This window comes from Durio zibethinus, chromosome 2 (genome assembly GCF_047325235.1).
Source record: "Durio zibethinus cultivar Kanyao isolate XHJ-2024 chromosome 2, ASM4732523v1, whole genome shotgun sequence".
In the NCBI taxonomy this organism is placed as follows: Eukaryota; Viridiplantae; Streptophyta; class Magnoliopsida; order Malvales; family Malvaceae; genus Durio; species Durio zibethinus.
The window spans coordinates 2,872,801-2,898,373 of record NC_143163.1 but is presented as its reverse complement, the minus strand read 5'-3'; the positions used below and the strand labels follow the sequence as shown (position 1 = coordinate 2,898,373).

The window sequence follows — 25,573 nt, the reverse complement described above, 5'->3', positions numbered from 1 at the left end:
TTTTAAGACTTTAATTTTTCAAAGTATTACAAAGTAAATAGAACTCAATTTAACTTTGCATATTTTAATAAATATAAATTTTATGTCAAATAGATTTAAATATTTCTTCAAAGGTTTCAATTAACATTCAATACATGTGAAATATTAAATTTTCATTGTTAATGAGGTTTTATAATCTTATAACCCAAAATTTCGTACCTATATTTTAAAAGACTCGCAAGTAAAACTTAATTTAAACTAAAGTTCATATTACTCATCTAAACTCGAAAGCTTCTCAAGTATAATTTTTTTTTTATTTTGTTTTTTCAGGAACCCATTTTCTTTAAGGGTGATTATTATTCAACTTTAAAAAATTACAGTCAACCCTAATCTAAGGAGTGGTCCAAAGATTAGCAAAGAGGGCGGTCTAAATGTAGGAAAATATGTGATCTGAGGTTGGTTTTTTGAATAGAGAAGTGCTTTCGTTTGTAGGACACGCCATCGTTCTATAGCAACGAGCAGCCATAGCCCTTAACGCACGCCAAAGAATTTGGGCTCTTTGACCGTCGAATTTATCTTTTACTAATTCTAAGTTTTGTTGCATATTCTTTTTTTTTTTTTTTTTGATATATTTCACATTTTCATGACAACCCGGCTCTTTGCATCTGTCTTTTGATGAATGTAGACTCTCAAATTGCATTTAAAATTAACATGAGCTAAATGTTCTTAAGTCTTACTAGGTGATCGGATTATGTGTTTATATTCCAAGTGTTTATATACTATGTTTTATTCAATGTATTTATATTATTATTATTATTATTATTATAATACTTTTAAAATTTTCATCTTAAATTATTTTTAAAGTAAATATATAAATTATTAACATTTATGTAAAAAATATATTTTTAATTTTCTATGTCTAACGAATTTTTTCGTTTTTGACAATGGCTTTATTTGGCATGTGATTTTAAAAGGAAGCTTTTGTATAAAAATGGAAATGGCTTAGGTGTTGGGGGAATGAATTGTGAATGTACCTGAAAAAATCCAGCATGATTCCTTTATTTGAATGTAATTTACTTTCTCGGATGGAAGGTTTTGAAAATGAAAAAAAAAAAAAAGCCAACCTGGAAAATCGCATCCGAAGAGAATCAAAACGAAAAGGACTATTTTCTTTTTGAAAGCGAGCCGTGAGTTCCCTCCGGTCAATGACTAACGGCTAAAAAAATGTACGCACTTTTACGGACAAGAGTGGATATACCCACATCACTCTCTACCTTTAATTTCAAAAAATTAAAAAATAAAAGTTTTAGTATTAAAAAAAAAAATATTTTTTTTGAGACATAATGGAGGGAATAATAATAAAGGCTTTCCAGAGTATAAGTACAAATCTACTTAATATTTTTTTGCGGATTTAGAGTCAAAAAAAAAAAAAAAAAGCAACCAAGGTTGTGAGTGCCAAGCCCAATAAACCAATAGGAACGAAGTTGGTTAACCATTTTTAGAAAAGCCCATTTCAGAATCCGTGTTATAAAAAAGAGAAAAACGTCATCGTTTCGAGATCAGCTCCACAGACATAAAAATAGGAACAACCGCACTCAGTTAATATAGTCTCGTCAGAGTCCGATTAAATTCTTAGGGCAAGAATTTTTTCTCCGTCGGTGCGGCAGGATATTTCTTCTGAAACAAATCAAAGCAAAGCGATGGCGCCACCTCCTGGACCTTATTCTGGCACTAGCACTCTCGCTCTCGTAATTTCTTTTTCTTTTTTTTTTTTGGGTTAGATCAAATGCAGAAAAACAAAAAGTAAAAAATATATATGTATGTATAGATAATAGTTCTCATTTTCTTTGTTCCCGGAAGAATCATCTAAAATCAGATTTTTAATTGATTAATTATCATTTATGTGATAGGTGGCTCGTGCATCTGCTTTCTCTTTTGGACTCGTTTATGGGAGCGTCAAGCTCAAGTACCTCAAGGTATTTATGTTTGTCCTTCTATTTGAGATTTATCTTCTTTTTTCTTTCAATTTATTTTTTCTGTTTGTTTGATTGTAATTTAATAATGTATTTGGAATTCATGTCATGTAATTGCAATTGGATATATATATTTGATGGAAACTGTTAATTTTGATCTGGTTTTTCATGGTGGAAAAGGGTGTTGGTCGTTATAGCAGCTGCTAAGAGGCATTCTTGCAATGTTTTTGCTTTGATTTCTTTTGTTTTCCGAGGTTATTATTATCAGAATTATAATCTAATGTGTTGCTATGATCTGATTGGTAGGATGAGATATTAGGAATGGTTGTTTGGTTGATAAATCCTACCTGCTTTTGTTGTTTTGAAAGTATATCTTGAACTTTTTTGGAACTTTTCTTTCGTGAAGACAATATCGCGTTTCTTGCTGTGTCTGCATATTTACAAACATGTATAAGTAATTTGAGAGGATTTCGAAATATTGTTGGTAGAGTATTTTGTAAAAATAATCTTTGTAAATGTACATAACAATGTGACAAATGTATATAATTTTAGAGGATTTCGAAACGTTGTTTTACATTCAAATGCATTTCCATATGGAGTTTGGACATTTCATATATGTTGACAGTTGTTAATTGTGAGTTAGGCATGAACTGCTATTGTATAGCACGTAAAAATGTGTTTTATGATTGGCGGCTTCTTTTTTTTTTTTTTACTCTGAGATATTTTGAGAATAATATTCTGCCTTTGGTTTAGAGATGAGTCATGACAAACATCCAAATCAAATGCATACTTATTGCTTTATTTATACCCTCAGGCAAAGGCAAAGTCACAAAAGAAAGCCGAAGCAAAAGCTGCAGCAAAGGCTCACCACTGAAGCAGAGGGGTTTTGTTCATAGTTAGTTGCATGCATGAGTTGAGTTTGGTGTAGGAATAATGCATATATTAATGGAACTGTACCAGGTTTTCATTGTGGCCTGCAGCTTCTGTGGACCATGACATTCCTTCTCTTAAAATTTTTTAAGAGTTATCAACTTGGCCCTTCAAGTATTATGCCTTTTTTGTTGGCAATGGCTCTATGGATGTTTAGTTTCTTTTCCGTAGTTGACAAATGGGCACAGCTGCTGAATTTTATATGCTCCCCGGTTCAAAGTAATAATTCCATCACTCTTTGGCTTCTGAAATCTGGTGCATCTATTAAAATTTGTGTTATAAATCTTAGTCTTCCTGCTGCAATGTTTCTTACTTAATCGTGCCATTAAGTGTTAACACCTGCAACATCTGCTTAACTACACTTAAAAGACCTTTTGGGCTTGTATTTACTGTACTAGCAGGCAATTCCGTCTAATCTGTCAATCTGGTTTGCACAAGCAAATTCCTCTTGGACCACTGGCTTAAATCGAGGCTTCTCGCTCCAGGCACCATTCTTGTGCCCTGTAAAGCTACTCAGTTTCAAAAGATTGATAGGCTTATAACCTTGTATGAAATCCAGTTCCAAATATTGATGGGCGGATTTACAGAATAGTGCATACAATCAAAAGTATCTTTCTTTGCAAGTTCCAAAATCGTTGTGGAGGTATGAAACTCGAGTAAACCGAAAGTAACTCTTGCATACCAGACCTGGGACCAATTCTCGTGTCGGCATCTGCTCTAGAAACTGCCACAAGTGAAACACTCTATAGGTTGTTACCATACCATGCTTTTGAGTAAAAAGTTGGCAAAGTGCTTCCCTTAACTAAACTAGAAATCCAAGACTATAATAAACAAAGCAATTAAGCTATGCATGCAAAGAAATAATCCATGAGCAGAAACATATTTACATAACTTCATTGAAAAATTATCAGTTTTGAGTGCTCTCAACATCCAGAATCCTCCAAATTGATCTTTACGTTATGTATATTCCACAGGAACGAAAAAGGTGAAAAAAACTAGGAAAAATTTTGAATAGATTCATGTAGAACACTTCAGATGAAGAGATGCTTCTGATAACGGCTGTAGCACTAAATGAGAAGACTTGCTTCTTTGCAGGTTAGGAAAATCCACACTGCAACACATTAACAAATGCTTCAAACAAGTAATCTTTCATAAACCAACAGCAAAGTAGTAGTGTAAAATGGAAATACATGCCCTTGCCATGTGCTGTTGAAAGGGAAGTACTGAACAATCTCATTGTATATGTGGTTGTTTAAGTATGACCATAATCATCTTATCATCATCTTCCCTAAACCATCGACTATAATCATCTTATCATTATCTTCCCTAAACCATCAAGAAACCTGTATCAGAATCCCAACATGTTGTAGACCTAAACCTACTAGTCTACTGGGACACTATTCTCAAAGTATGCGCACCTTAGGTTTCTAAGTTTCAGCTTAACAAGGATGAGATTTTCAGAATCTTATTATGAACCTACCAGTTTTAACCGAAATGGTGAATTGTTCCTGGACGTTCCAGTCATAATTTTTTTAGTTATAGCCCCTCACTAATTAATTTAAAATCAAGTAAGAAAGACTGGGTTCAAGCAAGAAATCAGCCTCAAACACCATGGAGATAAAACTAAATCCACAAGGAGAAACAAACCTGTAAAAATGCTGCTACAACAACGACTTCATTCTGCCCTCAAGAAATGCAGAGTAACTGATAAGGTAACTACTTTACGTAAATAATATCTTCATCACCTTCCCAGTCTCTATCATCTTGAGGTGAATCAGATGATTCAAATTCTTTTTCACCTTCATCGGCTGCAATCTTTTTCTCAGCCGTTATTCTATCTAATATTGCAATTACCCGAAACAGGTTATCGAATCAGTATCAGTTAAGGACATAAATGTGTCAATTAGCCACACTTTACAGTAACAACCAAGTAAAATTACCATCACTAAAAACAATAGATTACAAGCACTTACCTGCTTCCATTCATCTTCAATAAAGCGTATCTCTGGTGTAAGCCGCAACTTCATACGCTTTCCCAGCTCACTTCTAGCATATTTAGCTTTTGATTTCAATCCAGCAAGTGCAGTCTCCTTCCCTCTCTCATCTCCAAAAGCAGATATATACATACATACATACATACATATATCTATATCTATATATATATATATATATATACACTTTAACGACCTACTATCATGTATATATATATATATATATATATATATATATATATACACACTTTAACGACCTACTATCATGACAAGTAACAAAGTATGAATTATTCGATCACATCATGCTGTTTGAATAAATTCAACCAGCAATGCACTGCAATGTTGTATTTAACTTTGATGTGTCTGGAAACAGAGATTTCTCAGTTATCAGTTTGGACATAATGAAGCCCTTGTCTCCAAATGTCAACAACAGTTTGTCAATTCAAAAGCCGCTTAAAGAAGAACGCAGAAAACAGATATATATATATATATATATATATTTATATAAAGATATATAACACGCACACACACACACACACACACACAAATGGGTACCTGAAAATCAGATGAAACTTCAACATCACTTACAGTAGTAAGAGAAGAGAGGTAGCGGTCGGCTCCCAAGGCGGCTTCAGTCAAGAAAGCGTATTGCAATACTTTATCAGTTAAGAGCATGTCGGAAAGCTCTCTCCTTATCTGTTTCGCTGCTATTTTAACTCTCCTGGGATTGGCCATGCACTTTATGGTTGCTCCTCTTGTGGGGTTGGTGCGAAGGCGAACATAGGCCGTTGGTTTTGAGGTGGGGAAAGAAAATGGTCTAAGATGGACGGGGGCGATTGGGAGGTGGTGGTGGAGGAGTATGTGGGGCATTGCTACAGAGGATTGTTTGGGTCTCTCTTCTGGTTCTTGAGAGCGTACTAGATTGAGATAGAAAAGAAATCGAAGAGGAATAAAGTAATTTCCTTTTCTCTAAATTAGAGGGGTTTTTTGGTCAATTCAAAATAAATATAATATTTTATTTCAAAATATAAGTTGATAAAATATCCTAAATAAGTTATTACTCCATTAACTATTTATTTAATTTTAAATTAGAAAATTTCTTTTAGCATAATTTGAAATTGATTTGAAATTACAAAATTTATTTTATATTTTAACATTTTGTTATAAATAGTGAATTTCTTTTTTAAAATTTTCACTCTAAAATGCTATAAAATTGCCTTTGTTTTTAATGCTTTAAAAATAATTATCCACATTTATTTTTTATTAGGTGATTAAAAAGTTTATTAAAAGTATTTTTTTAATTTTTAATTTATTTTTAAATTTCATATCAAATTATACGTATAAATTTATATAATTTATAATTTTTAAACATCAATTTCAATAATATAATAATTACTGCAAAAATCAATCTGACAAATTTATTAAAATTTTAAAAAATAAATGTGAATGTCTAATATTTTATCTGATTTTACTTTTTATAAATAATAACATGCGATGTTAAATTCGTTGAAAATTATTGACCCTTAGTGATGATCAAAGATATAACAACACAAAATTTTTTTAAACAAAATCGTCCAAGTAAACCAAAAAAGGTGAAAATTTGAAATTTCATTGAGAAAGAACGGGAAATCCCGTGGAAACAACGGGTTTTTCTTTTCTTCGGTCTTTTCCACACTGTGACTGACATGCCCGTGTATTGAAAGCGTGATTTCTCCAAAACACCCTTCCAGGCTTAAAAATCTCAATCCTTTTACGAAGATTCCACTGGAAACGGATGTTCAAGTCTTCGAGATGAGTTTGATCTCGTGACCCTGTAGCCCAAATCCATCTATCTATCTCCTAAAATACGCTATTTTCACTCAAATTCTCGATCCAAATTCGACCATGGAAGAACCAGAGACAACCATGGTTGAAGTGAGAGAAGAGCTCATGGTTTCACCAACTGGCCAAAACCAAAACCCTTGTACAAGAACAGCCCATTTTCTCAAACCCATTTTCAGTTCCCTTGAAAACCGACTTCCCAAGCTTCCTTCTCAATGTCTTTCTTCTCTGGAGCAACCTTCTTTTGAACCCAAAAACCTGCCCTTGAGAATCAGTTTTCATGGGTGGAGATGTAGGGCAAATAGTTGGTCTACATGGATTGAGAAGATGGCTGCTTTACATGAATCAACTTGGAAGAAAGCTGGTATCTATGAAGCCATCATGAATTCAACTTACCAGATCAAGAGAAACAATGATTTGGTTCTTGGTTTAGCTGAGAAATGGTGTTGTGAGACCAAAAGTTTCATCTTTTCATGGGGTGAAGTTAGTGTTACACTTGAAGATGTCATGATTCTAGGGGGTTTCTCTGTTCTGGGTTCCCCTGTGTTTACCCCAATCGAAACTGAAGAATTGAAAGAAGCAGAAGAGAGTTTAAAGAGCGCAAGAATTGAAATTGTCAGAAGCAAAGCTAAAAAGGCTTGCCCTCGTTTGTGGATGCAGAAATTCATGGACACTGGCAGTGAATTTGAGCATGAAGCATTCCTTGCCTTTTGGCTTTCAAGGTATGTTTTTACCAATGCACATGAAACAATTAGGGAACATGTTTTCTCTATTGCAGTTCACTTAGCTAGAGGGACAAGACTTGCGTTAGCACCTGCTGTACTTGCTAGTATTTATAGAGATTTGTGTTGGTTGAAAGATGCAATTACTGCTTCAACTAAATTGGGGAAAGAAGAGGTGTCTACGCTTACCATTTGGTCACCATTTCAATTAGTTCAGGTTTGGGCTTGGGAGAGATTTGTAGAGCTAAGACCAAAACCAAATTTGATTGAAAAGGGTCAGCCAAGGCTGTTTCAATGGCATGATGTTAGCTGCAAGGTTGAGAATGTCAGGTTAGCTCTCGAGTCAGCTTCTGGAAGTTTTGAATGGCGTCCTTATGCTCTGCAGATTGATAACTGGAAACAACCTAAGTTTTATAGAGAGAATGAAGTTTGTATATCGATCACTGCACGTCTTGACAAAGAATTAGAGTCCTTTGCTCGATGCTTGAAGGCCAGTGAGCTAGTGGGACTTGACTGTGTAGAGCAGTACCTTCCACATCGAGTTGCAATGCAATTTGGAATAGATCAGGATATTCCAGGTTTTGTTCCTCAATCAAATGAGACTCCTGAAATTGCCTGGCTCAATTACTGTGAATCACTCACTGCTGTGAAATTATACATTCCATCTCGTCTCTATAAAGCTGGTGTTTCTGCTCGATACTTGCAGTGGTGGAACCAGTCAGTGTTGGAGAGCAAAGACACAGCTAAGGATTTGAAGAAATCAGCAAAGAAGCCTAAAGGAAAGAAACAAGGGAAAAGTTCCTCTGGTTGCCGTGGCTTTCATCAGAAAATAGAGAGTTTCCATGGAAAGATAGACGCTAATGATCCATCTGTTTCTCCTAATTGGTCTATGAAGAGCTCAAAGAAACCAGGAGATATTGTCAACAGGACTAATAATGTTAGCGGTTCCCTCTCTTGTTTTCCTCTTAAGAAATCAAAGAGTGTATCCCAGATTTTGGAAGAAAAGCAGCTGGGCAACGACGGTTCTATTTCTTCTGGTTATTGTAGAAGGAACTCAAAGAAATCAGCCAAGAATCTGAAAGGAAACAAGAAAGCCAAGGAAGAATCTTCTTCTCCCGCTGTTCCTTTAGGAAGCTCAAAAGAATCAGCTCAGACTTTGAAAAGAAAGTATAAAGATGACAACGAATCTGCTTTTCCTGGTTTCAGTAAAAAACGTTTGAAAAAATCAGCACAGAATTCTAAAGGAATGAAGAAACATACTCCTGTGTCTGCCTCTTCTAGATTCTCTGTCAAAAGCTCCAAAAAATCAGCAGAGGTTATGAAAGACAAGGAGGAAGGTAGCAGCGACTCTGTCTCTCATGCTTTACCTTTGGTGAATACAAAAAAACCACCACGGACTGTAAAAAGAAAGAAGGGAAGCAATTCCTGTGTTCCGATTGGTTTCATGCCCAACATTGATGGGAAGGAAGCAGAGCATTCTCCTGAGGATAATAACCCAACGATTGCGGAAATGATGAGATCTTGCAAGAAGCGTGGAAATATTGGAACTAAAGATTGTGAGGAGGATGGAAACCCATCAGGTCATTCTCAAAGTCTTTCATCAACAGTTGCAGATGATGAGGCTGTTAAATGTTTGGAGCCATTAGCAATATTGGCAGAAAAGGTTATGCAGGATGAATCTGTGCTTAGAGGAGTAAGGGGAACTTTTGAGGGTGCCTTCACTGATCAGAGAGAGCTACAGATGGTGCAGGAGGAAGTTGTAATGGCAGAATTAGAAAGAACAGTGAAAGATGCAAAGGAGGGCAATCCAGAACGTCCAAGTCACAAAATGCTAAGCATCAATGGTGTTGAAGGGGAATGCAGTTGCTGTGCCGTTGACATACCCAGATTAACACTTGAAGCTCGGATTAGCAGGCTTGAGAAACTGGTTGAAGAGCTAAAAGCAATGAGATCTGCTTGCAAGTAGCCAATCTAGCCATTAGCATCAAGATGTACTTTTACTTATTTTCCCTTATTTTATTTTAAATTTATTGTTGGACTAAATGCATATGATTTTCTTTGGTCGGTTTGATTAAGTTGACAAAAATACAGTTACGAGAACTTGCTAAGCTTTAATTTAGCAGAGCATTATATGTTAAAAAAAAGCTTATCTTTGTTGATTAGGATAAATTATGGCTGCTTTTACAAACTGATGATCTTCACCTAGTCACAACGATGCGTGTTACTCTAATGCCAGAGATATTTTGGGGTTCAAAGTTATTTCATGTGCTCAATCATGTCACTTATCAAATAAGTGATCATAGATTTGATGTTTTGTGCTATTCTGTGCATGTTTCTTTGAGATATGATGTAAATTGTGACAGGCAAACGTCTCTTTGATTGAACATTGTCAATCTTTAATGTTAACAAGTAACATGGAAGCTTTCTAGGAAATTGAAGATCCATGCTCTCCATCAGTGGAAATTTCAGGATCATATTTGCTGATTATAAAAGATATTTATCATTGTTATCTCACCATCTTTGGAGGCTGCGGACTTTCAAAAGTTGTCATTTAAGTTGAGATAGCTTGCCCGATGATTGGGACGAGGGGTGGTGGGGGGAAGATGACTTGACCAAAATAGTTTGGACTTTGAAGTGTAGTGACCCATTCTAATATATCAACCATCGGTCAACAAATCCAAAGACACAGGTCAATAAGGGCCTCGACCTTGAGAGCGGCAGCAACGGGCTGTCATCCAGTAGGCTATGAGACTCGAGCATTCAATTTTGTACACAAAAAAGTATTAATTATGCGCTCGCAACTCAACCTAGCAGCCAGCAAGCTATGTCTCTAACCCATGGAAACTATATTTTAACTGAGGTTGTGCCTTGAGATCAGAACAAACCAAAAAGAAGGGAAACTTTCAAAGAATCCAATTTAGTTTTAATAATATATTATACTTTTTAACCAAACATAATCACTAGACTGCATATTTTATGCCTTGTTGATGGCAGGAAGCACGCCCCGTCATGTTTCCTTCTGTCAGATTTTGACTCTGAGTAACAAAACAGTAATAAATCATCTCATCACATTAAACAAAAAAAAATCTAGTAGTCATAATTAAAGATTCCAGTCTTTTATTGAATGATCGATATTTGTTGGATTAATTGATAAAAAAAATTGATTTTTTTAAAAATAAAAATTTGATTTTAAATTTTATAAATAAAAAAAATAAATTTAAAAAAATTTATTTATTTTTTTATAAAATTTGATCTAATTTAATTTCGAATTAATTAAAGCGTAAAGTGATTATAAAAAAGTCTTAGAAAAAAAAAATCTTTTATTGAATGATCGGGCCTGAAAACAGAAGGCTATGGCTTGGACGAATTTAAATAGTTGGTATGATGATTTATATGGAGCTATTCTCTCTACAAAGTAATGCCAACTCGGTACCTTAAAGAGGCACAAAGAAGGTTTACAGATGGAAGAAAAGGTGGAGAATCCATGACTGGGGCTAATTATGAAAGCTACAAACTTAATAATAAGAATTTTAGCAGATAAATTAATTAAATGCCGGATGGTTACTTTAAACAAGATGATTCTTCCAATGGAAATGGGTGGGATGATTTGTTGGTATCAATCATTTCAGATTATCGTTTTCAATAAAATATCGGCTTCTTGATCTAACCCATACTTAATCATACAAGCAATGTAAGTAGACCTCCCTATGAATGCGGTTACCATTAGCTTGTGAGTTTGGTTTGATTTGATTGGGTTTTGGATATGAATTTTGAAACTTAGATTCGGTTTAAATCATTGTCTATTGAATAAAAATGATTTTTGTTTAATTTTTAATTTTAAAAATATATTAAAAATTAATAAAAATTTTGATATTTTAATATTTTTAATCGTAATAGAATCTCGATGGACCAAATCAGGCTTTGGACAAGAAATTTCAAAATTCAACTGAATATGACCCAATCCATAAATAAGTATAAATGCAAGATTGTGTTAATATTATTTGTTAATTTTTGTGCAAGATAAAAGAATTGTATTAAGATTACAACATAAATTAATAAAGAATGTATAATCAAGCATTGCAATGAAAACCCATTAATCCAAAGTTTCATCCATTGTAATTTATGGTAATTTGCACTCCTAAATAATTATGAAGCATGGTTTTATCAAATGATTGAGGTTTTTTTTTTTTTTTGGCCACAGCAAATGGTAGAGATTGAACAAAGTCCTTTTGACCAAGTGTTTTCTCTTTATTCAAAGGCATGGAGCTTTAGGTTTACTTAGTTGCTTTACACTTGCTTTGAAATTTGCTTATTTTTATTAGTTTATTATGTAAAAAACCATTCTTAAAACTTAAAAACTGGTCCCATAAAATATGACAAAATCTCAGAACTTGGCCTTTTCTTCAGCTCATAATCTTCCTGTCAGGTTTTAGTTCTGGTTTTTTATGTGCCCCTAACCAAATTGAACTGGTTATTCAAGGTTTAAGTTTAATATAAAATTCTAAGTTGCTTTCGCTACAGCAAAAATCACTTGAAACTTGAGTAATTGTCCCCTAAAGTAATCTTTAGATCCAAAAATAACCCATCCGATCAATTTGAGAAAAAAAAAAAAAAGAAACAGGTCCCGTCATATATTCCCTAAATCTTGCATTAATTTGTTATCTTAATCAGGATTGCTGTGTTAAAAAAAAGATAATGGGGGAGACAAGAGATCATGGGAGTGGCAAACAAAACATGAAACAGCAAAATATGTGCATGTTATATATTGTTTGTGTCCTTTTCATCGATCTTTAAATTTTCTTGTTAGTTGAGCACTGATGAGCAATGATCAAAATTGAGAGGCATGAGAAATGTTGTTGCCCATAATTCATAAGTACCACCTTGAATTCAATGTTAGAAAGATGTGTTCATGTTCCTAGCTAGTCCAGGAAAGCTATTAGGTTAATATGATTTGAAAAAGAAACAGATACATGCATGTACTTGCATGTTGTGCCTTGTTTGGAATTGAATATATATATATATATATATATATATATATATAAATAATTGTTATGTATATGGAGCGGGTTGTGGGAGCAAGGCAAGCAAGTGAAGGGCAGTCAAGGAAGATTTTGAGATGATATAGGGTTTGGCATTTCAAAGACAAACAGAATCCTATCAAACATATCATTATAGTTATAAACAAAATTTCAAAAAAGGAACAAGAAGAATAATGTTTCATTTGAATAGTCAACGCAAAAATAATGGTCCAATCCCAAAACTTTAAAATCAAGTAAAATTATTTGGATTTAATTTAGTTTAATTTTTATTTTAATTTGGATTGACTCGAATGTCAAAACTTAAAAGCCAAGTATTTTGGTTTGGTTTTACATTTTGAGGAGGAAAAAGGAAGTAATTAAAATTCCTTCTTCTAAAAGAAAATCATGTGCTTTAAGATATTTACTTTACTCTAAGTAAGCAAGTGTGGAAATTTCCCCCACCCTTCTCCAATTTGCAAGTTAGGTTGCCTTTTTGTTATTCTTAATTTCTTTTATTTATATCTCTCAAAAAAATTTATTTTATTTATATATATTTTCTTTTTTCATGTTAATATATAAAATTAAATCATAATTAATGCTAAGTTTGTATATATGGTATAAAGTATAAACAAATTAATTATTTTAGTCCATCACCATCTTGTTAATTTTAATATCATCAAAACTAACTAAAGTCACGTTAGCTTACTATATGGTCACATGGCCATGGCACCAATCAGAACAACAGACACAATCTCGTAATTATCTCCAACTCCAAGGGCAATTCTTTATTCCTGGACCTTATAATACCTCCCTCCGCCCTAAATTCAACTCATAAATTGAAAAAATTTACTCGCGCCACCACCAAGTCGCTCCCAGTCGGTTAACTTTTTCTCTCACTTTCTCGGAAAATCTTCTCTTTTTCTACTAATATTTCTTGCTCTTTTGCTGTCACTTTCTTGGGAAAAAAATGTCTCATGAGATGGGGAAGTGCCAGAAAATTCGTCGCATTGTCCGAATCCGACAAATGCTTAAGCAGTGGCGAAGGAAGGCAAGCGTAAAGGCCAGCAACAACAACAACAGACACACACCGTCCGATGTTCCTGCTGGACACGTGGCGGTCTGCGTGGGCACAAGTCTGAAGAGATTCATCGTACGCGCGACGTACCTTAACCACCCAATCTTCAAAAAACTCCTCGTACAAACAGAAGAAGAGTACGGCTTCAACAACGTAGGGCCGTTAACCATCCCATGCGAGGAGTCGGTCTTCGAAGAAATTCTCCGAGTCGTGTCCCGATCTGACTCATCATCAAACTCAGGCCGTTTCTCTACTTTCGAGGATCTTCAGAGATGCTGCCACGTCGGCTTGAAGAATAAACTCCGGTTTTTCAGCGAATCACAACCGTTGCTTCATGGGGTTGCCGGTAAATCGGTCTACTAAAAGCTCCTGGCTTGTTTAGCTGAGTTACGAGATGGAAGCCCCAACAGCTATATTTTGAAACTGAGTTATCTAGGTATTAGTTGTTAATTATTTGAATGATTAGTGGGTAAATTTTAAGCTATTTTAATTTTTAGCGTTATGATTATATACATATGTAAATCCAGTGCACTAATTCTAGGAATTTTAGAGACATATAGTTTCTCAAAGATTTGTAATTAATCATATATATATTTTTTGGAGCAATCATATCATATAATGTAGCATGGAAAATTACAGTCATATATGCTTTGTTTAAATTTGATTCTTATCAATGGCGGTTGAGGCAAAGTGAAAGCAGAGCCAAATGAGACAATTATTATTATGTGAATTGATAGTTGAAATTTTACTTTAATGTAATGATAAAAGTGAAAAAGTGTTTATCATTTTAGGTTTGAGGTGAAGTTGGAAGAAAAAAATATATAAAAAAATCTTTTGTCATTTCAGAGATTACTTTGTAATCTTATAGGTGGAACTTTGTAAGGGAAGATAAGGTTAATGCACTATTGAAAGTTGCGTAGAGAAAGACCAAGGAAAAAGAAAAGAAATTTGATTATAATCCTGGCACGGCACTAATGCTTCTTTCTTTTGGTGGTTATTTTTTAAAATTTTATATTTTATAATATCATAATTTAAAATTTAGTATTTTATTAATAAATCACTTAGTTATTAATTTTGTTAAATTTATTTTTTTGTATAAGAGATCATAATTTGTTGAAATGTAAACTTTAAATTTGATAATATCATTTCTTAAAAATAATTATACGAATCAATTGAATTACATTTTAAATTTATATTGTTTACGTTTTGCATCCACAATTTTTCATTTTAATGAAGGGTTTGGTTTTTTTGGTTTTATTTTTAATAATTATCATGTGATTTATTAATAAAGTATTAACATTTTAATTTTAATAATTAAGATTTAATCTTTGATAATATTAAATATAAAAAAGAAAAAGTTAAAATATTAAAATGATCATGACTAGGACATTATAATGTTTTTACATATAAAATCTATTTATTTACGAGATCAAACTTTCGAACCCGAATAAAATTTATGAGATAAAAAGAAAGTTATTTTACATAGTATAATTCATCTAAATTTTATGCATCATAAAGAACATTTGAATCAAAGTATGTACGCCTGTTGAGTTTATCTCCCAACTCAAACTTTTTTTTTTTTTTTTTTAAATTTTAATCAAATCTTTGTCAACCAAGAAAGAAAAGACATTCCAAGTGTTCATAAGGGTAATCTTTTTCCAAATAAAAATGAAAGCTGCTTTATTAAGGAACTTCCATATTCTCGCAACCACAAATCATATGCGAGCTTTTCCTTATCAAACCATATCCGTCAGTTGATTGAATTGGGATAATGTTTTAGCCTTTTAGATGATTAAAACATTTGTCAATGTTATTGTCATTTAAAATTCGTTTAAAGAAGGTGACAATTGATAAGATTCCATTCCCATTGATAAAATCATACTTAAGATAATTTCAATTAAATAATGACAATATCTGAAATTAACAAAATTAATAAGACGAAGATGACGAAAATTTTGCTACGTAATTAGATTCATAACTTATTTTTGTATATTAATTAAATATATGATATGGAAAATTGTTATATTAATTAATAATAGAGTTTTTAAATTTTATAAACAGAATTAACAGAATGATTATATGCTTTTAAAGTATAGAAAAAATATTTAAAAAATAATTAAAAAAGTTGGCCATGTGGATATATACTTAACAAGAAACTAAAATGCCATCAATCAGGTTTAACTTAAAACTCAACCGAGCAATTGTTAACTTATAATATTTTTAATCAAAGTTGAGTTTAGAATGCCATAAGCCCCTATCCCAAAAGATGAAAAGAAAAATATTCAGCAATTGTTGAATTCAAAGGTCGTTTAGAAGTCTTGTTTGGTCTGTAGGTGAGGAGGAGAATCAAATCATAGGAGCCCATTTAGTCGATCGTGGGCATGAATTAAGCGCCTGAGCCCAAATTTATTTTCCCTTCAAATTGTACCATGCCCAAATAGTATAATAATATTGAAGTTATTTTAATACCCAATGTCAAATAGAATATTTTTATTAAGTTTATTTAATTGTGTCCTCAAACCATAAATTAAGATTTTTTAGTACTAATATCAGAGTTTTTTTATTTAAAAAATTAAAAATTTACTAAATCATGCATCGATTATTGAATCAAAGGTATGAATTTCTAAAAATGTCCAGATTTTCATGATGGAGAGGTAAGTGGAGTAAAGTAAAAGAAGAAAGATTGTTTACTTCCTGATCCAGGGAAGTAAAAAATGTCTAAATTTAATTATAGAAACCATTCAGAGAAGTGTATGAAGGGCATTTGCCATTTGACCATATTGATTGCTGAAACAGAAAATTTTCATAATGCAATACAACAAGAGGTAGTCATCACTCAGCTTATTGTTTCTGTCTTCTTTTTTTATTATTATTTTGTTTTGTGCATAGGCTCCTGTGAAGGTCTGACCATGTTTCCGGTTAACCTCACAAGAAATATTCTCTCATTTATTCTGCCTATATGAATATCAATCAAAAAGAGGAAAAACCAAAATGCAGAAAAGAAAGAAGCTTGGACCTTGAAGGTTTAGGTCCCAGCTGGCTCAACCTATAATCTATCTCTATAGTTTGCATTAAAACAGAATGAACAGTTCTTTTTGAAAATGGGATGCACCATTTTTATGGAAAGAGATTGAGATAAGTTACTATGGATAACTGGTTTAGCAGCTGCTCAAAGCATGGATGGATCATGGACAGCTATGGGGTCCAATGTTGGTTATGATGGAACTGAATCTGTGGTCTGTCATAATCACTGAATTTTCTCAGTAGTTGGTTGGAAGTGTTGCGTCAAGGATGAGTTAGGATTGGGCGATTAGGCCAGTGACCAGCTAAGTTTTGATGGGATAAGGTTGTACACATAAAGACTTCTCAAAGATTTAGATGGGGTCTGCCTTCTCTAGCATGCCGCCTAGGGATCCACATCTGCAACTTTTATCATATGCCCCATTCCCAAGGCCCTTTAATTCCTTTCAAACATGCTTTTCAAAGTCTTTTCGATCCTCCATGTTTATAATTAGTTAATTACATAGAGCTTTCCTATCACAAAAAACAATAAAATTAAAATTTTTTTCTTGAATAATTTTATATGTATCTATTATAATTAGGTATCCCTAAAAAAATTCTAAACCCATTACTGCATCAATTGTGTTTTTAACACCATTAGAGAAATTTTTATTATCTGATTAGGTAAATTTGATATGAAAATATACGGTACGTGGTACAAAATTATCCTTAAATGATTGCATGCATGGTAAATGTCATGCATGCATGATACTAACGTCATGATGGGTCTACGTACCCATACATTCATACATACTATCGTACGTCAAATTTCCCAGTTGCCACTGGTTAACGATCCGTGGGGTACAAATCACGTGCTTATCATCCGCAGCAGAAGTAATGCTGATATAACTGGCTGGGGACAAAGAGATATATAACAGCCCACTTAGAGTAACGCAAACCTTTTAACTGTAGCTTTTCCAAAGGTGAACGGAGGTGAGTTTGTGAATTGCTCTGATAAAAAAAAGCATATTTTTTGACAAAGAATGACAATCACCATTCAGTACAGATTCGTACCTATAAAATATTTTAATAAGACAATTTTGTCCCTTCCTTTGGGATAAGTATGAGACAGTTTTGGTTAAAGTGGTAAAGAACATGATGTTGCCCCCTCATACAACTTGTGGGATTTATTTTTCTTCGATATCACTCAAAATTTAAAACTAAATAATAAAACATTTTTTAATAAATTAATAATAAAAAATTTTAAAATATCTTTTAATATGAAAGTATGACTAATTCATAAAATAGTTATCTATTACGAATGATTTATTAATTAAATAATATTAAAATCGATTTCAAAAATAAAAATTTTAAAGTCAAACTTTAATCATAATTTAAAAGATAAAAAATAATTATTTGTTATCTTTTACCATTTGAGTTTAATCAAAAAATAAAATAATCACTAAATAGCATTATTCAATAAAATACAATATTGTCAATCTTCAAAAGGTTCGTATACATATTTTATACATTCAGAAGAAAATTAACTTGTTAGTTGTTAATGTTGGATCAAAATCCAAGCCCAAAAGAAAGAGGATGGCTAAATCCATAGCAAACGATTGTTAGTTTACCATATCTAATCTAATTAAAGCCTTTTAATCCATTGTTATTTTCATTTTTATACTGTTGAAATACTATTTTTAGGAGTACTAATCTGTTTTACCTTTTTTTTTTAAAAAAAAAAATTGGACTGTTGAATTATTTTTTTTCAAGTAATCGGACCATGCACCAAGCACTAAATTAAATATTAAAGCATTAGCTGCTGCATGATTTCAAGCACATGGGATAATTATCATGAACCGACTAAATGTTTCATCCATCTACCCTCAAATGCATGCGTCCGAGTTGTGTGAATAATAGAGATTGAGACCTTACCAAAGCTATCATCATCAATAGCATTTAAGCAACAAGGGACAATTTGGACATTCCACCCCCTCAAAAAAAAAAAAAATTTGCAGTTCTATATATGTATAGGATATATCAAATGTCCATAGATTACATGGGAATGATTGAATTTGTAGGAGCAAAACATATACATCAATTATAATTGGCTGAACAATTTTTATCTTCCTAGCTAGAGTTAAGATCTATGCTATAAATGAACGTTTATGATCTCTTTCGGCCTTAAGCCCTTGATACCTTAAAAAAGAAAAGGAAACAAAATCACGTGAGCCATTAACCATATATAAATTACCTATAATAATATTTCAAGTACGAAGAGTGAATATAAATAAAATGGATCAATAACGAAAGTATCAAAGAATTTATAATTGAATTCGACTGATATGATTTACCTCGGTTCATGCATTAAATTTTAAAAATTGATATTTAACATGTTTACGGTTTAAATTTTAGTACTTATCTTCTGATTATGATCATTTTTAAATAAAAAAAGACGTATCAAAGGGAGAAACCAAGGCTTGGTTAATGATAGAGGAAAAGACAAGTTTATTTCTTCTCTTCCTTGGTGACATGATGATGCATGCATTCGTAGATTTGAGTTTTAATTATGAAATTGTGTGGAGAAGAGAAGAGAAGATCCGAAAGATGTGATGAAAATTTTGAAAATGAAACAACCAAATATTAGATAACCCCACTGTCGGTCCGACAATGGCTGCTCATAATATCTTGAAATATATATTTTTTGAGCCCAACATGTCTTCCCCAAAATGAACTCCTAACCAGTGGTTCTCCTTACAAAGAAAAGACAACGGCGTATAATTTGAAAATAACAACATTAACAATGACGAAAACAAAAAACAAAAGCATTAAACTATCTGTTGCATGGAATATTAATCTCTTTCTAATGCCTAAAAAGGGACTTTGTAACAATCTTTTTCTTTTCGTTTCTTTTTTCATGACTGCGACCTTTTTTTATTGAACGTAATCTTATTGATCAGTGGTTTCTTTGTTGGCTATAAGTAGGATTTAAAAGGGTGAAAGCTCCCAATGAGATTCATAACACTCAATTTACAGATAATGCTCATCCGATGATGATAACTCGATATTTCTTGAGGATTTGGATTCATGCTCTTCCTGAACATCGCACATTGTGTTAACAGAGGGCCATTGCATCTGTATTATGAGTATACGGACCGAATGATATTCAACATATTCTCTGCTGTGGTGGTAAATTAATCGGCTATATAAATGGCAATAACAACAAGATGTCCCACCCATGCACATCTATCTCCAAGGAAAATTAATGTTAATAATGTAAGAGGGTAGATGTAAAAATATATATTACTACTTGGAATCGTTGTTAAAAGGTTCATTCACATCTCAATTAATCAATTTCTTCAAAATATTAATTTGTTCTGATGTCAGACTAAATTTTCTAGCTAGCTAGCTAAAGGTGAGCTTGTAAAAATATGCAGGTAACCTGAAAGTTTTATACTAGCTTGCATTTGTCTGAATAAGAACAATGATTATCAAATTGTGTCAACTTGTTCCCAGATAGATGTATATATTTGTGCAAAGAGAAATCAACATGTCATTAATGTCCTTCCCTTTTGCTGTGGATGCATGCTGGAAAGTGATATGCAAATATTGAGTTTGAGGCCGGAAAAAACCCGAGCTGGTACGGGTATTAATAATTTGTGGGGCATGTTTAATCTTTAATTTTTTTTCTATATTTGATTGCTGAACGACCTTCAATGCCATCATCACTTCAATTCCCCTTAATTTGTTAAGCATTTTGGTCGTTGGTACTTGGTATTCATGAAAATAACCTGCAGCAGCTCAAGAGGTCAGCAGTTTGCATTTTGACAATTCGTCCACTATCAGCATATGCAATGTTGGAGGATCATTCACATCTCAATTTATCAATTCCTTCAAAATATTAATTTGTTCAGATGTCAGACTAAATTTTCTAGCTAGCAAGCTATAGGTGAGCTTGTAAAAATATGCAGGTAACCTGAAAGCTTTATGCTAGCTTGCTTTTGTCTGAATACGAACAATGATTATCAAATTGTGTCAACTTGTTCCCAGATACATGTATATATTTGTGCAAAGAGAAATCAACATGTCATTCATGTCCTCCCCTTTTATTGTTGGATGCATGCTTGAAAGTGATATGCAAATATTGAGGCCAGAAAAAACCTGAGCTGGGACATGTATTTAATAATTTATGGGGCATGTTTAATCTTTAATTTTTTTCTAAATTTGATTGCTGAACGACCTTCAATATTTTCATCATCACTCAAATACTCCCTTAATTTGTTAAGCAGTTTGGTCGTTGGTACTTGGTATTCATGAAAATAACCTGCAACAGCTCAAGAGGTCAGCATTTTGCCTTTTTACAATTCGTCCACTATCAGCGTATGCAATGTTGGAGTTCGAGAGAAAATGATGGTATGAAGTATGGCGTGTTTTCCACCAGACATAAGCTTGGCTGGTTAGGGGTGGAAATAAATGAGAGTTACAAAAAAGGAAAAGGGTGAATTCCTGATTGTATTTCTGAATTCTGAGATGGGGGGGGGGGGGGGGGGGGGGGGGTGTAATGGAATTTAATGGGAGGGTAACATTGAACTGACAAAGGCTGCTTCCATGAATTTACGTAGAACGTGGGGTGGGACATTGGAGACAACTGCAGAAGAAACATTGCAGCCAACTGGAGACTATGTATCTCTGCAGATTTAAATTTCCAACTCATTTTCTGCAATTGATGTGAAAGACATGACCTCTTTTTCATTAATCAACCTATTGATGCATGTGAATTTTGTCCCCATCTTAATCAAAAGTGGGTTTAAATAATTTTGATTAACTAAAACATGATGCCGTCCATGCAGTGATTAATGCAAATTGAACCCTAGAAAATGAATGGATTTTATTATTAAGTGCTTATTAACAAATGAAAATGAAGTAATTCTATTCTTTTTGTTAGAAAATGAAGAGGGTAAAAGAATAAAGTCGATGTTTTATTTACAGTATGATACATGGGGACCAAAGCAAAGGAAGGTGAAGCACGATGAGAGACAATAGCTTTCTTTGTTTATGTGTTGGGATCAACTTAGGCAAGTACTCTGCAGATCTAATCACAGGCTTATAGACTTCAAGAAACTAGAGGTACCTGAGCCAGATTCCTAGCTTTGTTATCAAGCAAAATATACCTTCGGTCTTCAGGTGGTTGAAGTACACTTAGCTTTGGAGCTTCCATTCAGGTTTCCATGGTTTTCAATTTTATATAGTTCAAGTTCAAGTTCGTATGTCTTTGGGGTAATTTTTTTCTTTAAAATAATACTATGAACTTCCAATATATGATACAAATAAATCTGAAACAAGAACAATTTGTCTAAGATTCTTTAATTTAATTATTTATATATTTTCAATCAGGACAGCTAAGACCCATGAGAGAGAGAGGGAAAGGAGCTAGCATGGGCAGGGCATGAATCAACAGCAAAGCAATAAATGTGGCTTTTGAAAGATATTTTTCTAAGTAAGAAATTCTCAAATGCATTTTGTTTTAGCAGAAGATATATTCTTATGGTTGAGGAAAGTTGCCTGAAGCAGTTATATTGAAGAGCTGTGGATGTCAGTAGGAATTTTGTGGCTAGAAGGAAAAGAGGCAAAAGATTGCATTAAAAGAAAAGAAGAGAGGACCAGCTAACCGGAGGCAGCCTTTGCTTCCTAGTTGGTCCATGTATAGAAAAACAGTTATAATCAGGGATCATATAAATAAATACGACTCAATGGTTTAATCATGGTCCCGAGCTTATACCACCAAACTACAATATTACTCTGTTTGTTTTGAGAATTAATTTTTGTCCATGTGAAAGGTGATCTAGGCAGATAACAATGCATGCGTTCCCCGCTTTTTCTTTATGTGCCAAACACTGCCAAAGTGGAGGGAGAGAGAAGAAAGAGAGATTTATGCAAGTCATGTATGAGTTATGTGTCAAAACAACAATCATGTAGAAGGATAATTAGATCAGATCAGATCAGACCCTAAACCGGAGTAGTCAATTAACTGTTGATAATGAAATGGATAATGTTGTCTTTGCTGCTTAACTCATCAGTTCTCTTCTCCCTCCTTCTTTTTTCACTCTTTTTTCTTGGTGTTGAAACCATGCAATTGCAGTTTGCGGCCAGTGGGACTCTCTCGCTATATTTGTAGACAACACTGTCTTCAATCACATTTTTGGGGTTCAAAGAAAAATAAAAGAATGAAACCATTGAGAATGACACGAAACAAGGTGAAAAATTATTATTCTGTCTGACTCAAAATGTATATTAGTCATGATTGGCAAAATTATTCTCCTTAAGATGGTACTCCACTTTGTTTAGAGTATGTCGGTGTTATCACATTAACTTGATTCAAAAGCCATGTTCCTTTCCTAATTTTAAGCTTCCAATTTTTACTCACTTACCATGAAAGGAAAAAAAAAAAGACCCAACAACAAGAACATTTATAATTCTTATTAGGTACATTAATTTCAAAACTTGGACAAAGAAACCTTGTGGTCCGTACTTTCTTAGGTACCCCACATTCTCTGACAACCAATGTTGCTGTGGATGCACATTCTAACGTTTTTCTTACATGTCCTTCGCTTGATTTGACTAAGGATCCAGGTTTCTGTTTTTCCAAGCAAAGCTAGCAAAATTATTGATATTGATTTCATAATATGCATGGAATTAACCAGTGTGAGAGAGAGAGAGGGAGAGATAGAAGAAAAGAAGTGAGAGATGGAACTTGTGAAGTTATATACCCTTGATTTCCTTAACATTCAACTTCTCTCACAGTTGTGTGACAATCCACACAATCTGTGAGGAAACAAACTTTATATAAATGATCTAACCCAGAAAATTTTATAATTCTTGGGTCTAAGTTAGAGTCACTAGTAACTAATTAAACATAAAAAAAACCCAAATTAATGGGTTCGAAATAGTAGAAAAAACCAAAAATGAAAAAAAAGAAGGGACCAAGAATCACAATGAAGAATGATGTTAAAAAAAGAGAAGGCTGGCTATACAATGCTGCTGTGCTTCTCTTGGCCATCTTTCTCCAAGGCAAACCCCTTCACTTCACAGCCTTTCTGTTCCATTTTTCATCTAAGCATAGATGTGAGAGAGCGAAAAACAACTTCTTCACAAGGGATTGTAAGGCCCATATCGTGGTCAAACCCAAACTCTTCCTCAGCTCGTCGAAGCAAGCATTGGAATTCAGGGTGAGTCAAGAATGAGATCGGGACAATGTATCTGCTTCTGTTTTCACCAACATAAACGGCAAAGTGACCTTTTGGTACGTCAAGAGGGAGACCATCTTCGTCATACCCATGTTTCTTGCCTAAGCTTGAACATCTCTTGAGAATTTGCTTGAGAATTGCGGTTTGAGGCAGTTTGGATGATTTTCTAATTGCCATTGTTGCTGGTGAGACTGAAAAATAATAGGCTTTTTGTTGGTGGTTTGAAGCAAAGGGAAAGGAGGAGATTTAGAGAGGAGATAAGACAGTGAAGTAGAAGAAGTGAGAGGGAGTGATATGGGTGGGATTGAGAAGGGGAGATGGGGGGGTATTTATCTATGAAGAGATCAGTTGGAAGGAGAGAAAGGGGTCATGTGGGGGCAAAGCTAAAAGGACAAACCATGGGCGCTTTGGGGTATGTGTTATATGTGCAAAGGGCATGGTGGGAGCCAAACTCCATTTGGATTTCTACCCTTTGTTGGCCCTCCTAATGACATGGACCCTCCCTTCCCCCCCCCCCCTCTCCTATCTAGGGCTTTAGCTAGTTCTAATGTTGTAATTAATCTTCAAAATTTTCTCCCTCTTTCCCCATCTTTGCCCTTTACAAGTTGATAGCAGTAGCTATTTACGTTGCCATTCTCTGATGCAGATCTATACTTTTTTGGCCCCTTGTATCATGTAATCACAATGGCTGTGGGAGACAAAACACTCGGTTAATTATAAGTACGTGTACACGGGTAAGTGAATAGATACATGAATTCAAAAAAAAAAAAAAAGAAGTTCAAGTAACATAGTCAATTTGCTAAGTAGTACTCTGGCCCATCTCAACAGTATAGTATAATGTTCATTTCAAAGATTAGATTCTCTTACGATCACATCCTAGGTGAAAATTTATATTTCCTGGTTGTTTTTCATCTTTTGAAAGGACAAGACTTGTTGAAATGAGGTTACTCTAAAGGACACCCTACCAAGTTTTAGACCCTTCTTTTCAAAAAGTTTACTTGATGAAAAAAAGGCTATGCGCCCTAATGTGTAATCTGTCTTATTGTGTTTTATTAATTGCTAAGCAATATCATCTCCCTGTCTCTCTCTACCTGAAATCACGGACCGATAATTAGTGTACTGGAGGGTACAGCAGTTTTGTTGGTTTGGATTTTTCTAATTGTTTTGGCTTGTGATTCTGTAGTCTGTCATGCAGAAAAAAACAACATTTCTTCACTGCAGTATTTTTTTTTTTTTTGCAGAAACCCATGTGTTTTTTACAGCTAGATTTGCAGGTTTTGACCATAGTTGCATTGGTTTTTTACATGGCTATTACTCAGTTCAGTTAGTCATATTTCATCCGGAATTGCAAATTGAGCCAGACCAGGACATAAAAACCCCCCTCTCTAACATCTGCCTCTTCTGGCATTATTTATTACAGCCTTAAATTGCTTAAACCAAAAAAAAAAAAGGAATTAAATGTGAAGAAAGATCCTTGAGGACCTTGAACTATAGGACTACCCGAGTATTCTCCATCCTATACTGTTTAATATTCTGCTTGAATATGAGTGATCTAGTTTATTCCATCACCAATAGTCCAACACCAAACTGTGTAATTGTCCCTCAATCTTCATGCTTTAATGGTCTCATTATGTTTCTAATGGCAATGAATTATTGAGGCTAAGGCAATAAAGACTTTCCAAGAGAAGCAAATGACTTTACTTTGTTATAGTAGTTCCTTCTCTAACCGTTTGATGGAAAAGGATGAGAAAAATATTAGCAATGATATTTTTCTGAACTGAATTGTCGGTTACCTCTCAAGTTGGCCGTTGAGTCTTAAT

At 33.6% G+C, this 25,573-nt stretch overlaps 3 protein-coding genes, 1 long non-coding RNA gene and 1 pseudogene across 4 annotated transcripts; 3 read left to right on the top strand and 2 right to left on the bottom strand.

Moving 5' to 3' along the window:
- The first annotated feature begins 1,567 nt into the window (after positions 1 to 1,567).
- On the top strand, positions 1,568 to 3,007 carry LOC111308248 (uncharacterized). Its single transcript, XM_022906560.2, has 3 exons — positions 1,568 to 1,727; positions 1,890 to 1,955; positions 2,767 to 3,007. Exons 1-3 carry the CDS (start codon positions 1,680 to 1,682, stop codon positions 2,824 to 2,826), a joined length of 174 nt encoding a protein of 57 aa, XP_022762295.1. The 5' UTR covers positions 1,568 to 1,679; the 3' UTR covers positions 2,827 to 3,007.
- Positions 3,008 to 3,337: 330 nt separating this feature from the next.
- LOC149519881 (uncharacterized) lies at positions 3,338 to 5,794 on the bottom strand. Its single transcript, XR_016328888.1, has 3 exons — positions 4,856 to 5,794; positions 4,530 to 4,720; positions 3,338 to 3,993 (listed from the first exon to the last, which is right to left on the bottom strand). It is a non-coding gene; the product is annotated as an uncharacterized LOC149519881 (long non-coding RNA).
- Positions 5,795 to 6,458: 664 nt separating this feature from the next.
- LOC111308018 (uncharacterized) lies at positions 6,459 to 9,603 on the top strand. Its single transcript, XM_022906382.2, has one exon. The coding sequence runs from the start codon at positions 6,758 to 6,760 to the stop codon at positions 9,380 to 9,382; it is 2,625 nt and encodes an 874-aa protein (XP_022762117.2). The 5' UTR covers positions 6,459 to 6,757; the 3' UTR covers positions 9,383 to 9,603.
- Positions 9,604 to 13,266: 3,663 nt separating this feature from the next.
- Positions 13,267 to 14,168, top strand: LOC111308784 (protein SMALL AUXIN UP-REGULATED RNA 12 pseudogene; annotated as a pseudogene).
- A 9,079-nt stretch (positions 14,169 to 23,247) lies between these two features.
- Positions 23,248 to 24,080, bottom strand: LOC111308786 (auxin-responsive protein SAUR50-like). The gene has a single exon (XM_022907386.2). The coding sequence runs from the start codon at positions 23,928 to 23,930 to the stop codon at positions 23,616 to 23,618; it is 315 nt and encodes a 104-aa protein (XP_022763121.1). The 5' UTR covers positions 23,931 to 24,080; the 3' UTR covers positions 23,248 to 23,615.
- Between the last annotated feature and the right edge of the window lie 1,493 nt (positions 24,081 to 25,573).

What these genes read in the sequence shown, in the direction of transcription:
- LOC111308248 (XM_022906560.2), top strand. Translation starts at nt 1,680, where the DNA reads ATGGCGCCACCTCCTGGACCTTATTCTGGCACTAGCACTCTCGCTCTC. An exon ending in GCACTAGCACTCTCGCTCTC is followed by an intron (nt 1,728 to 1,889) that starts GTAATTTCTTTT and finishes TTTATGTGATAG; the next exon opens with GTGGCTCGTGCATCTGCTTT. An exon ending in TCAAGCTCAAGTACCTCAAG is followed by an intron (nt 1,956 to 2,766) that starts GTATTTATGTTT and finishes TTATACCCTCAG; the next exon opens with GCAAAGGCAAAGTCACAAAA.
- LOC111308018 (XM_022906382.2), top strand. Translation starts at nt 6,758, where the DNA reads ATGGAAGAACCAGAGACAACCATGGTTGAAGTGAGAGAAGAGCTCATG.
- LOC111308786 (XM_022907386.2), bottom strand. Translation starts at nt 23,930, where the DNA reads ATGGCAATTAGAAAATCATCCAAACTGCCTCAAACCGCAATTCTCAAG.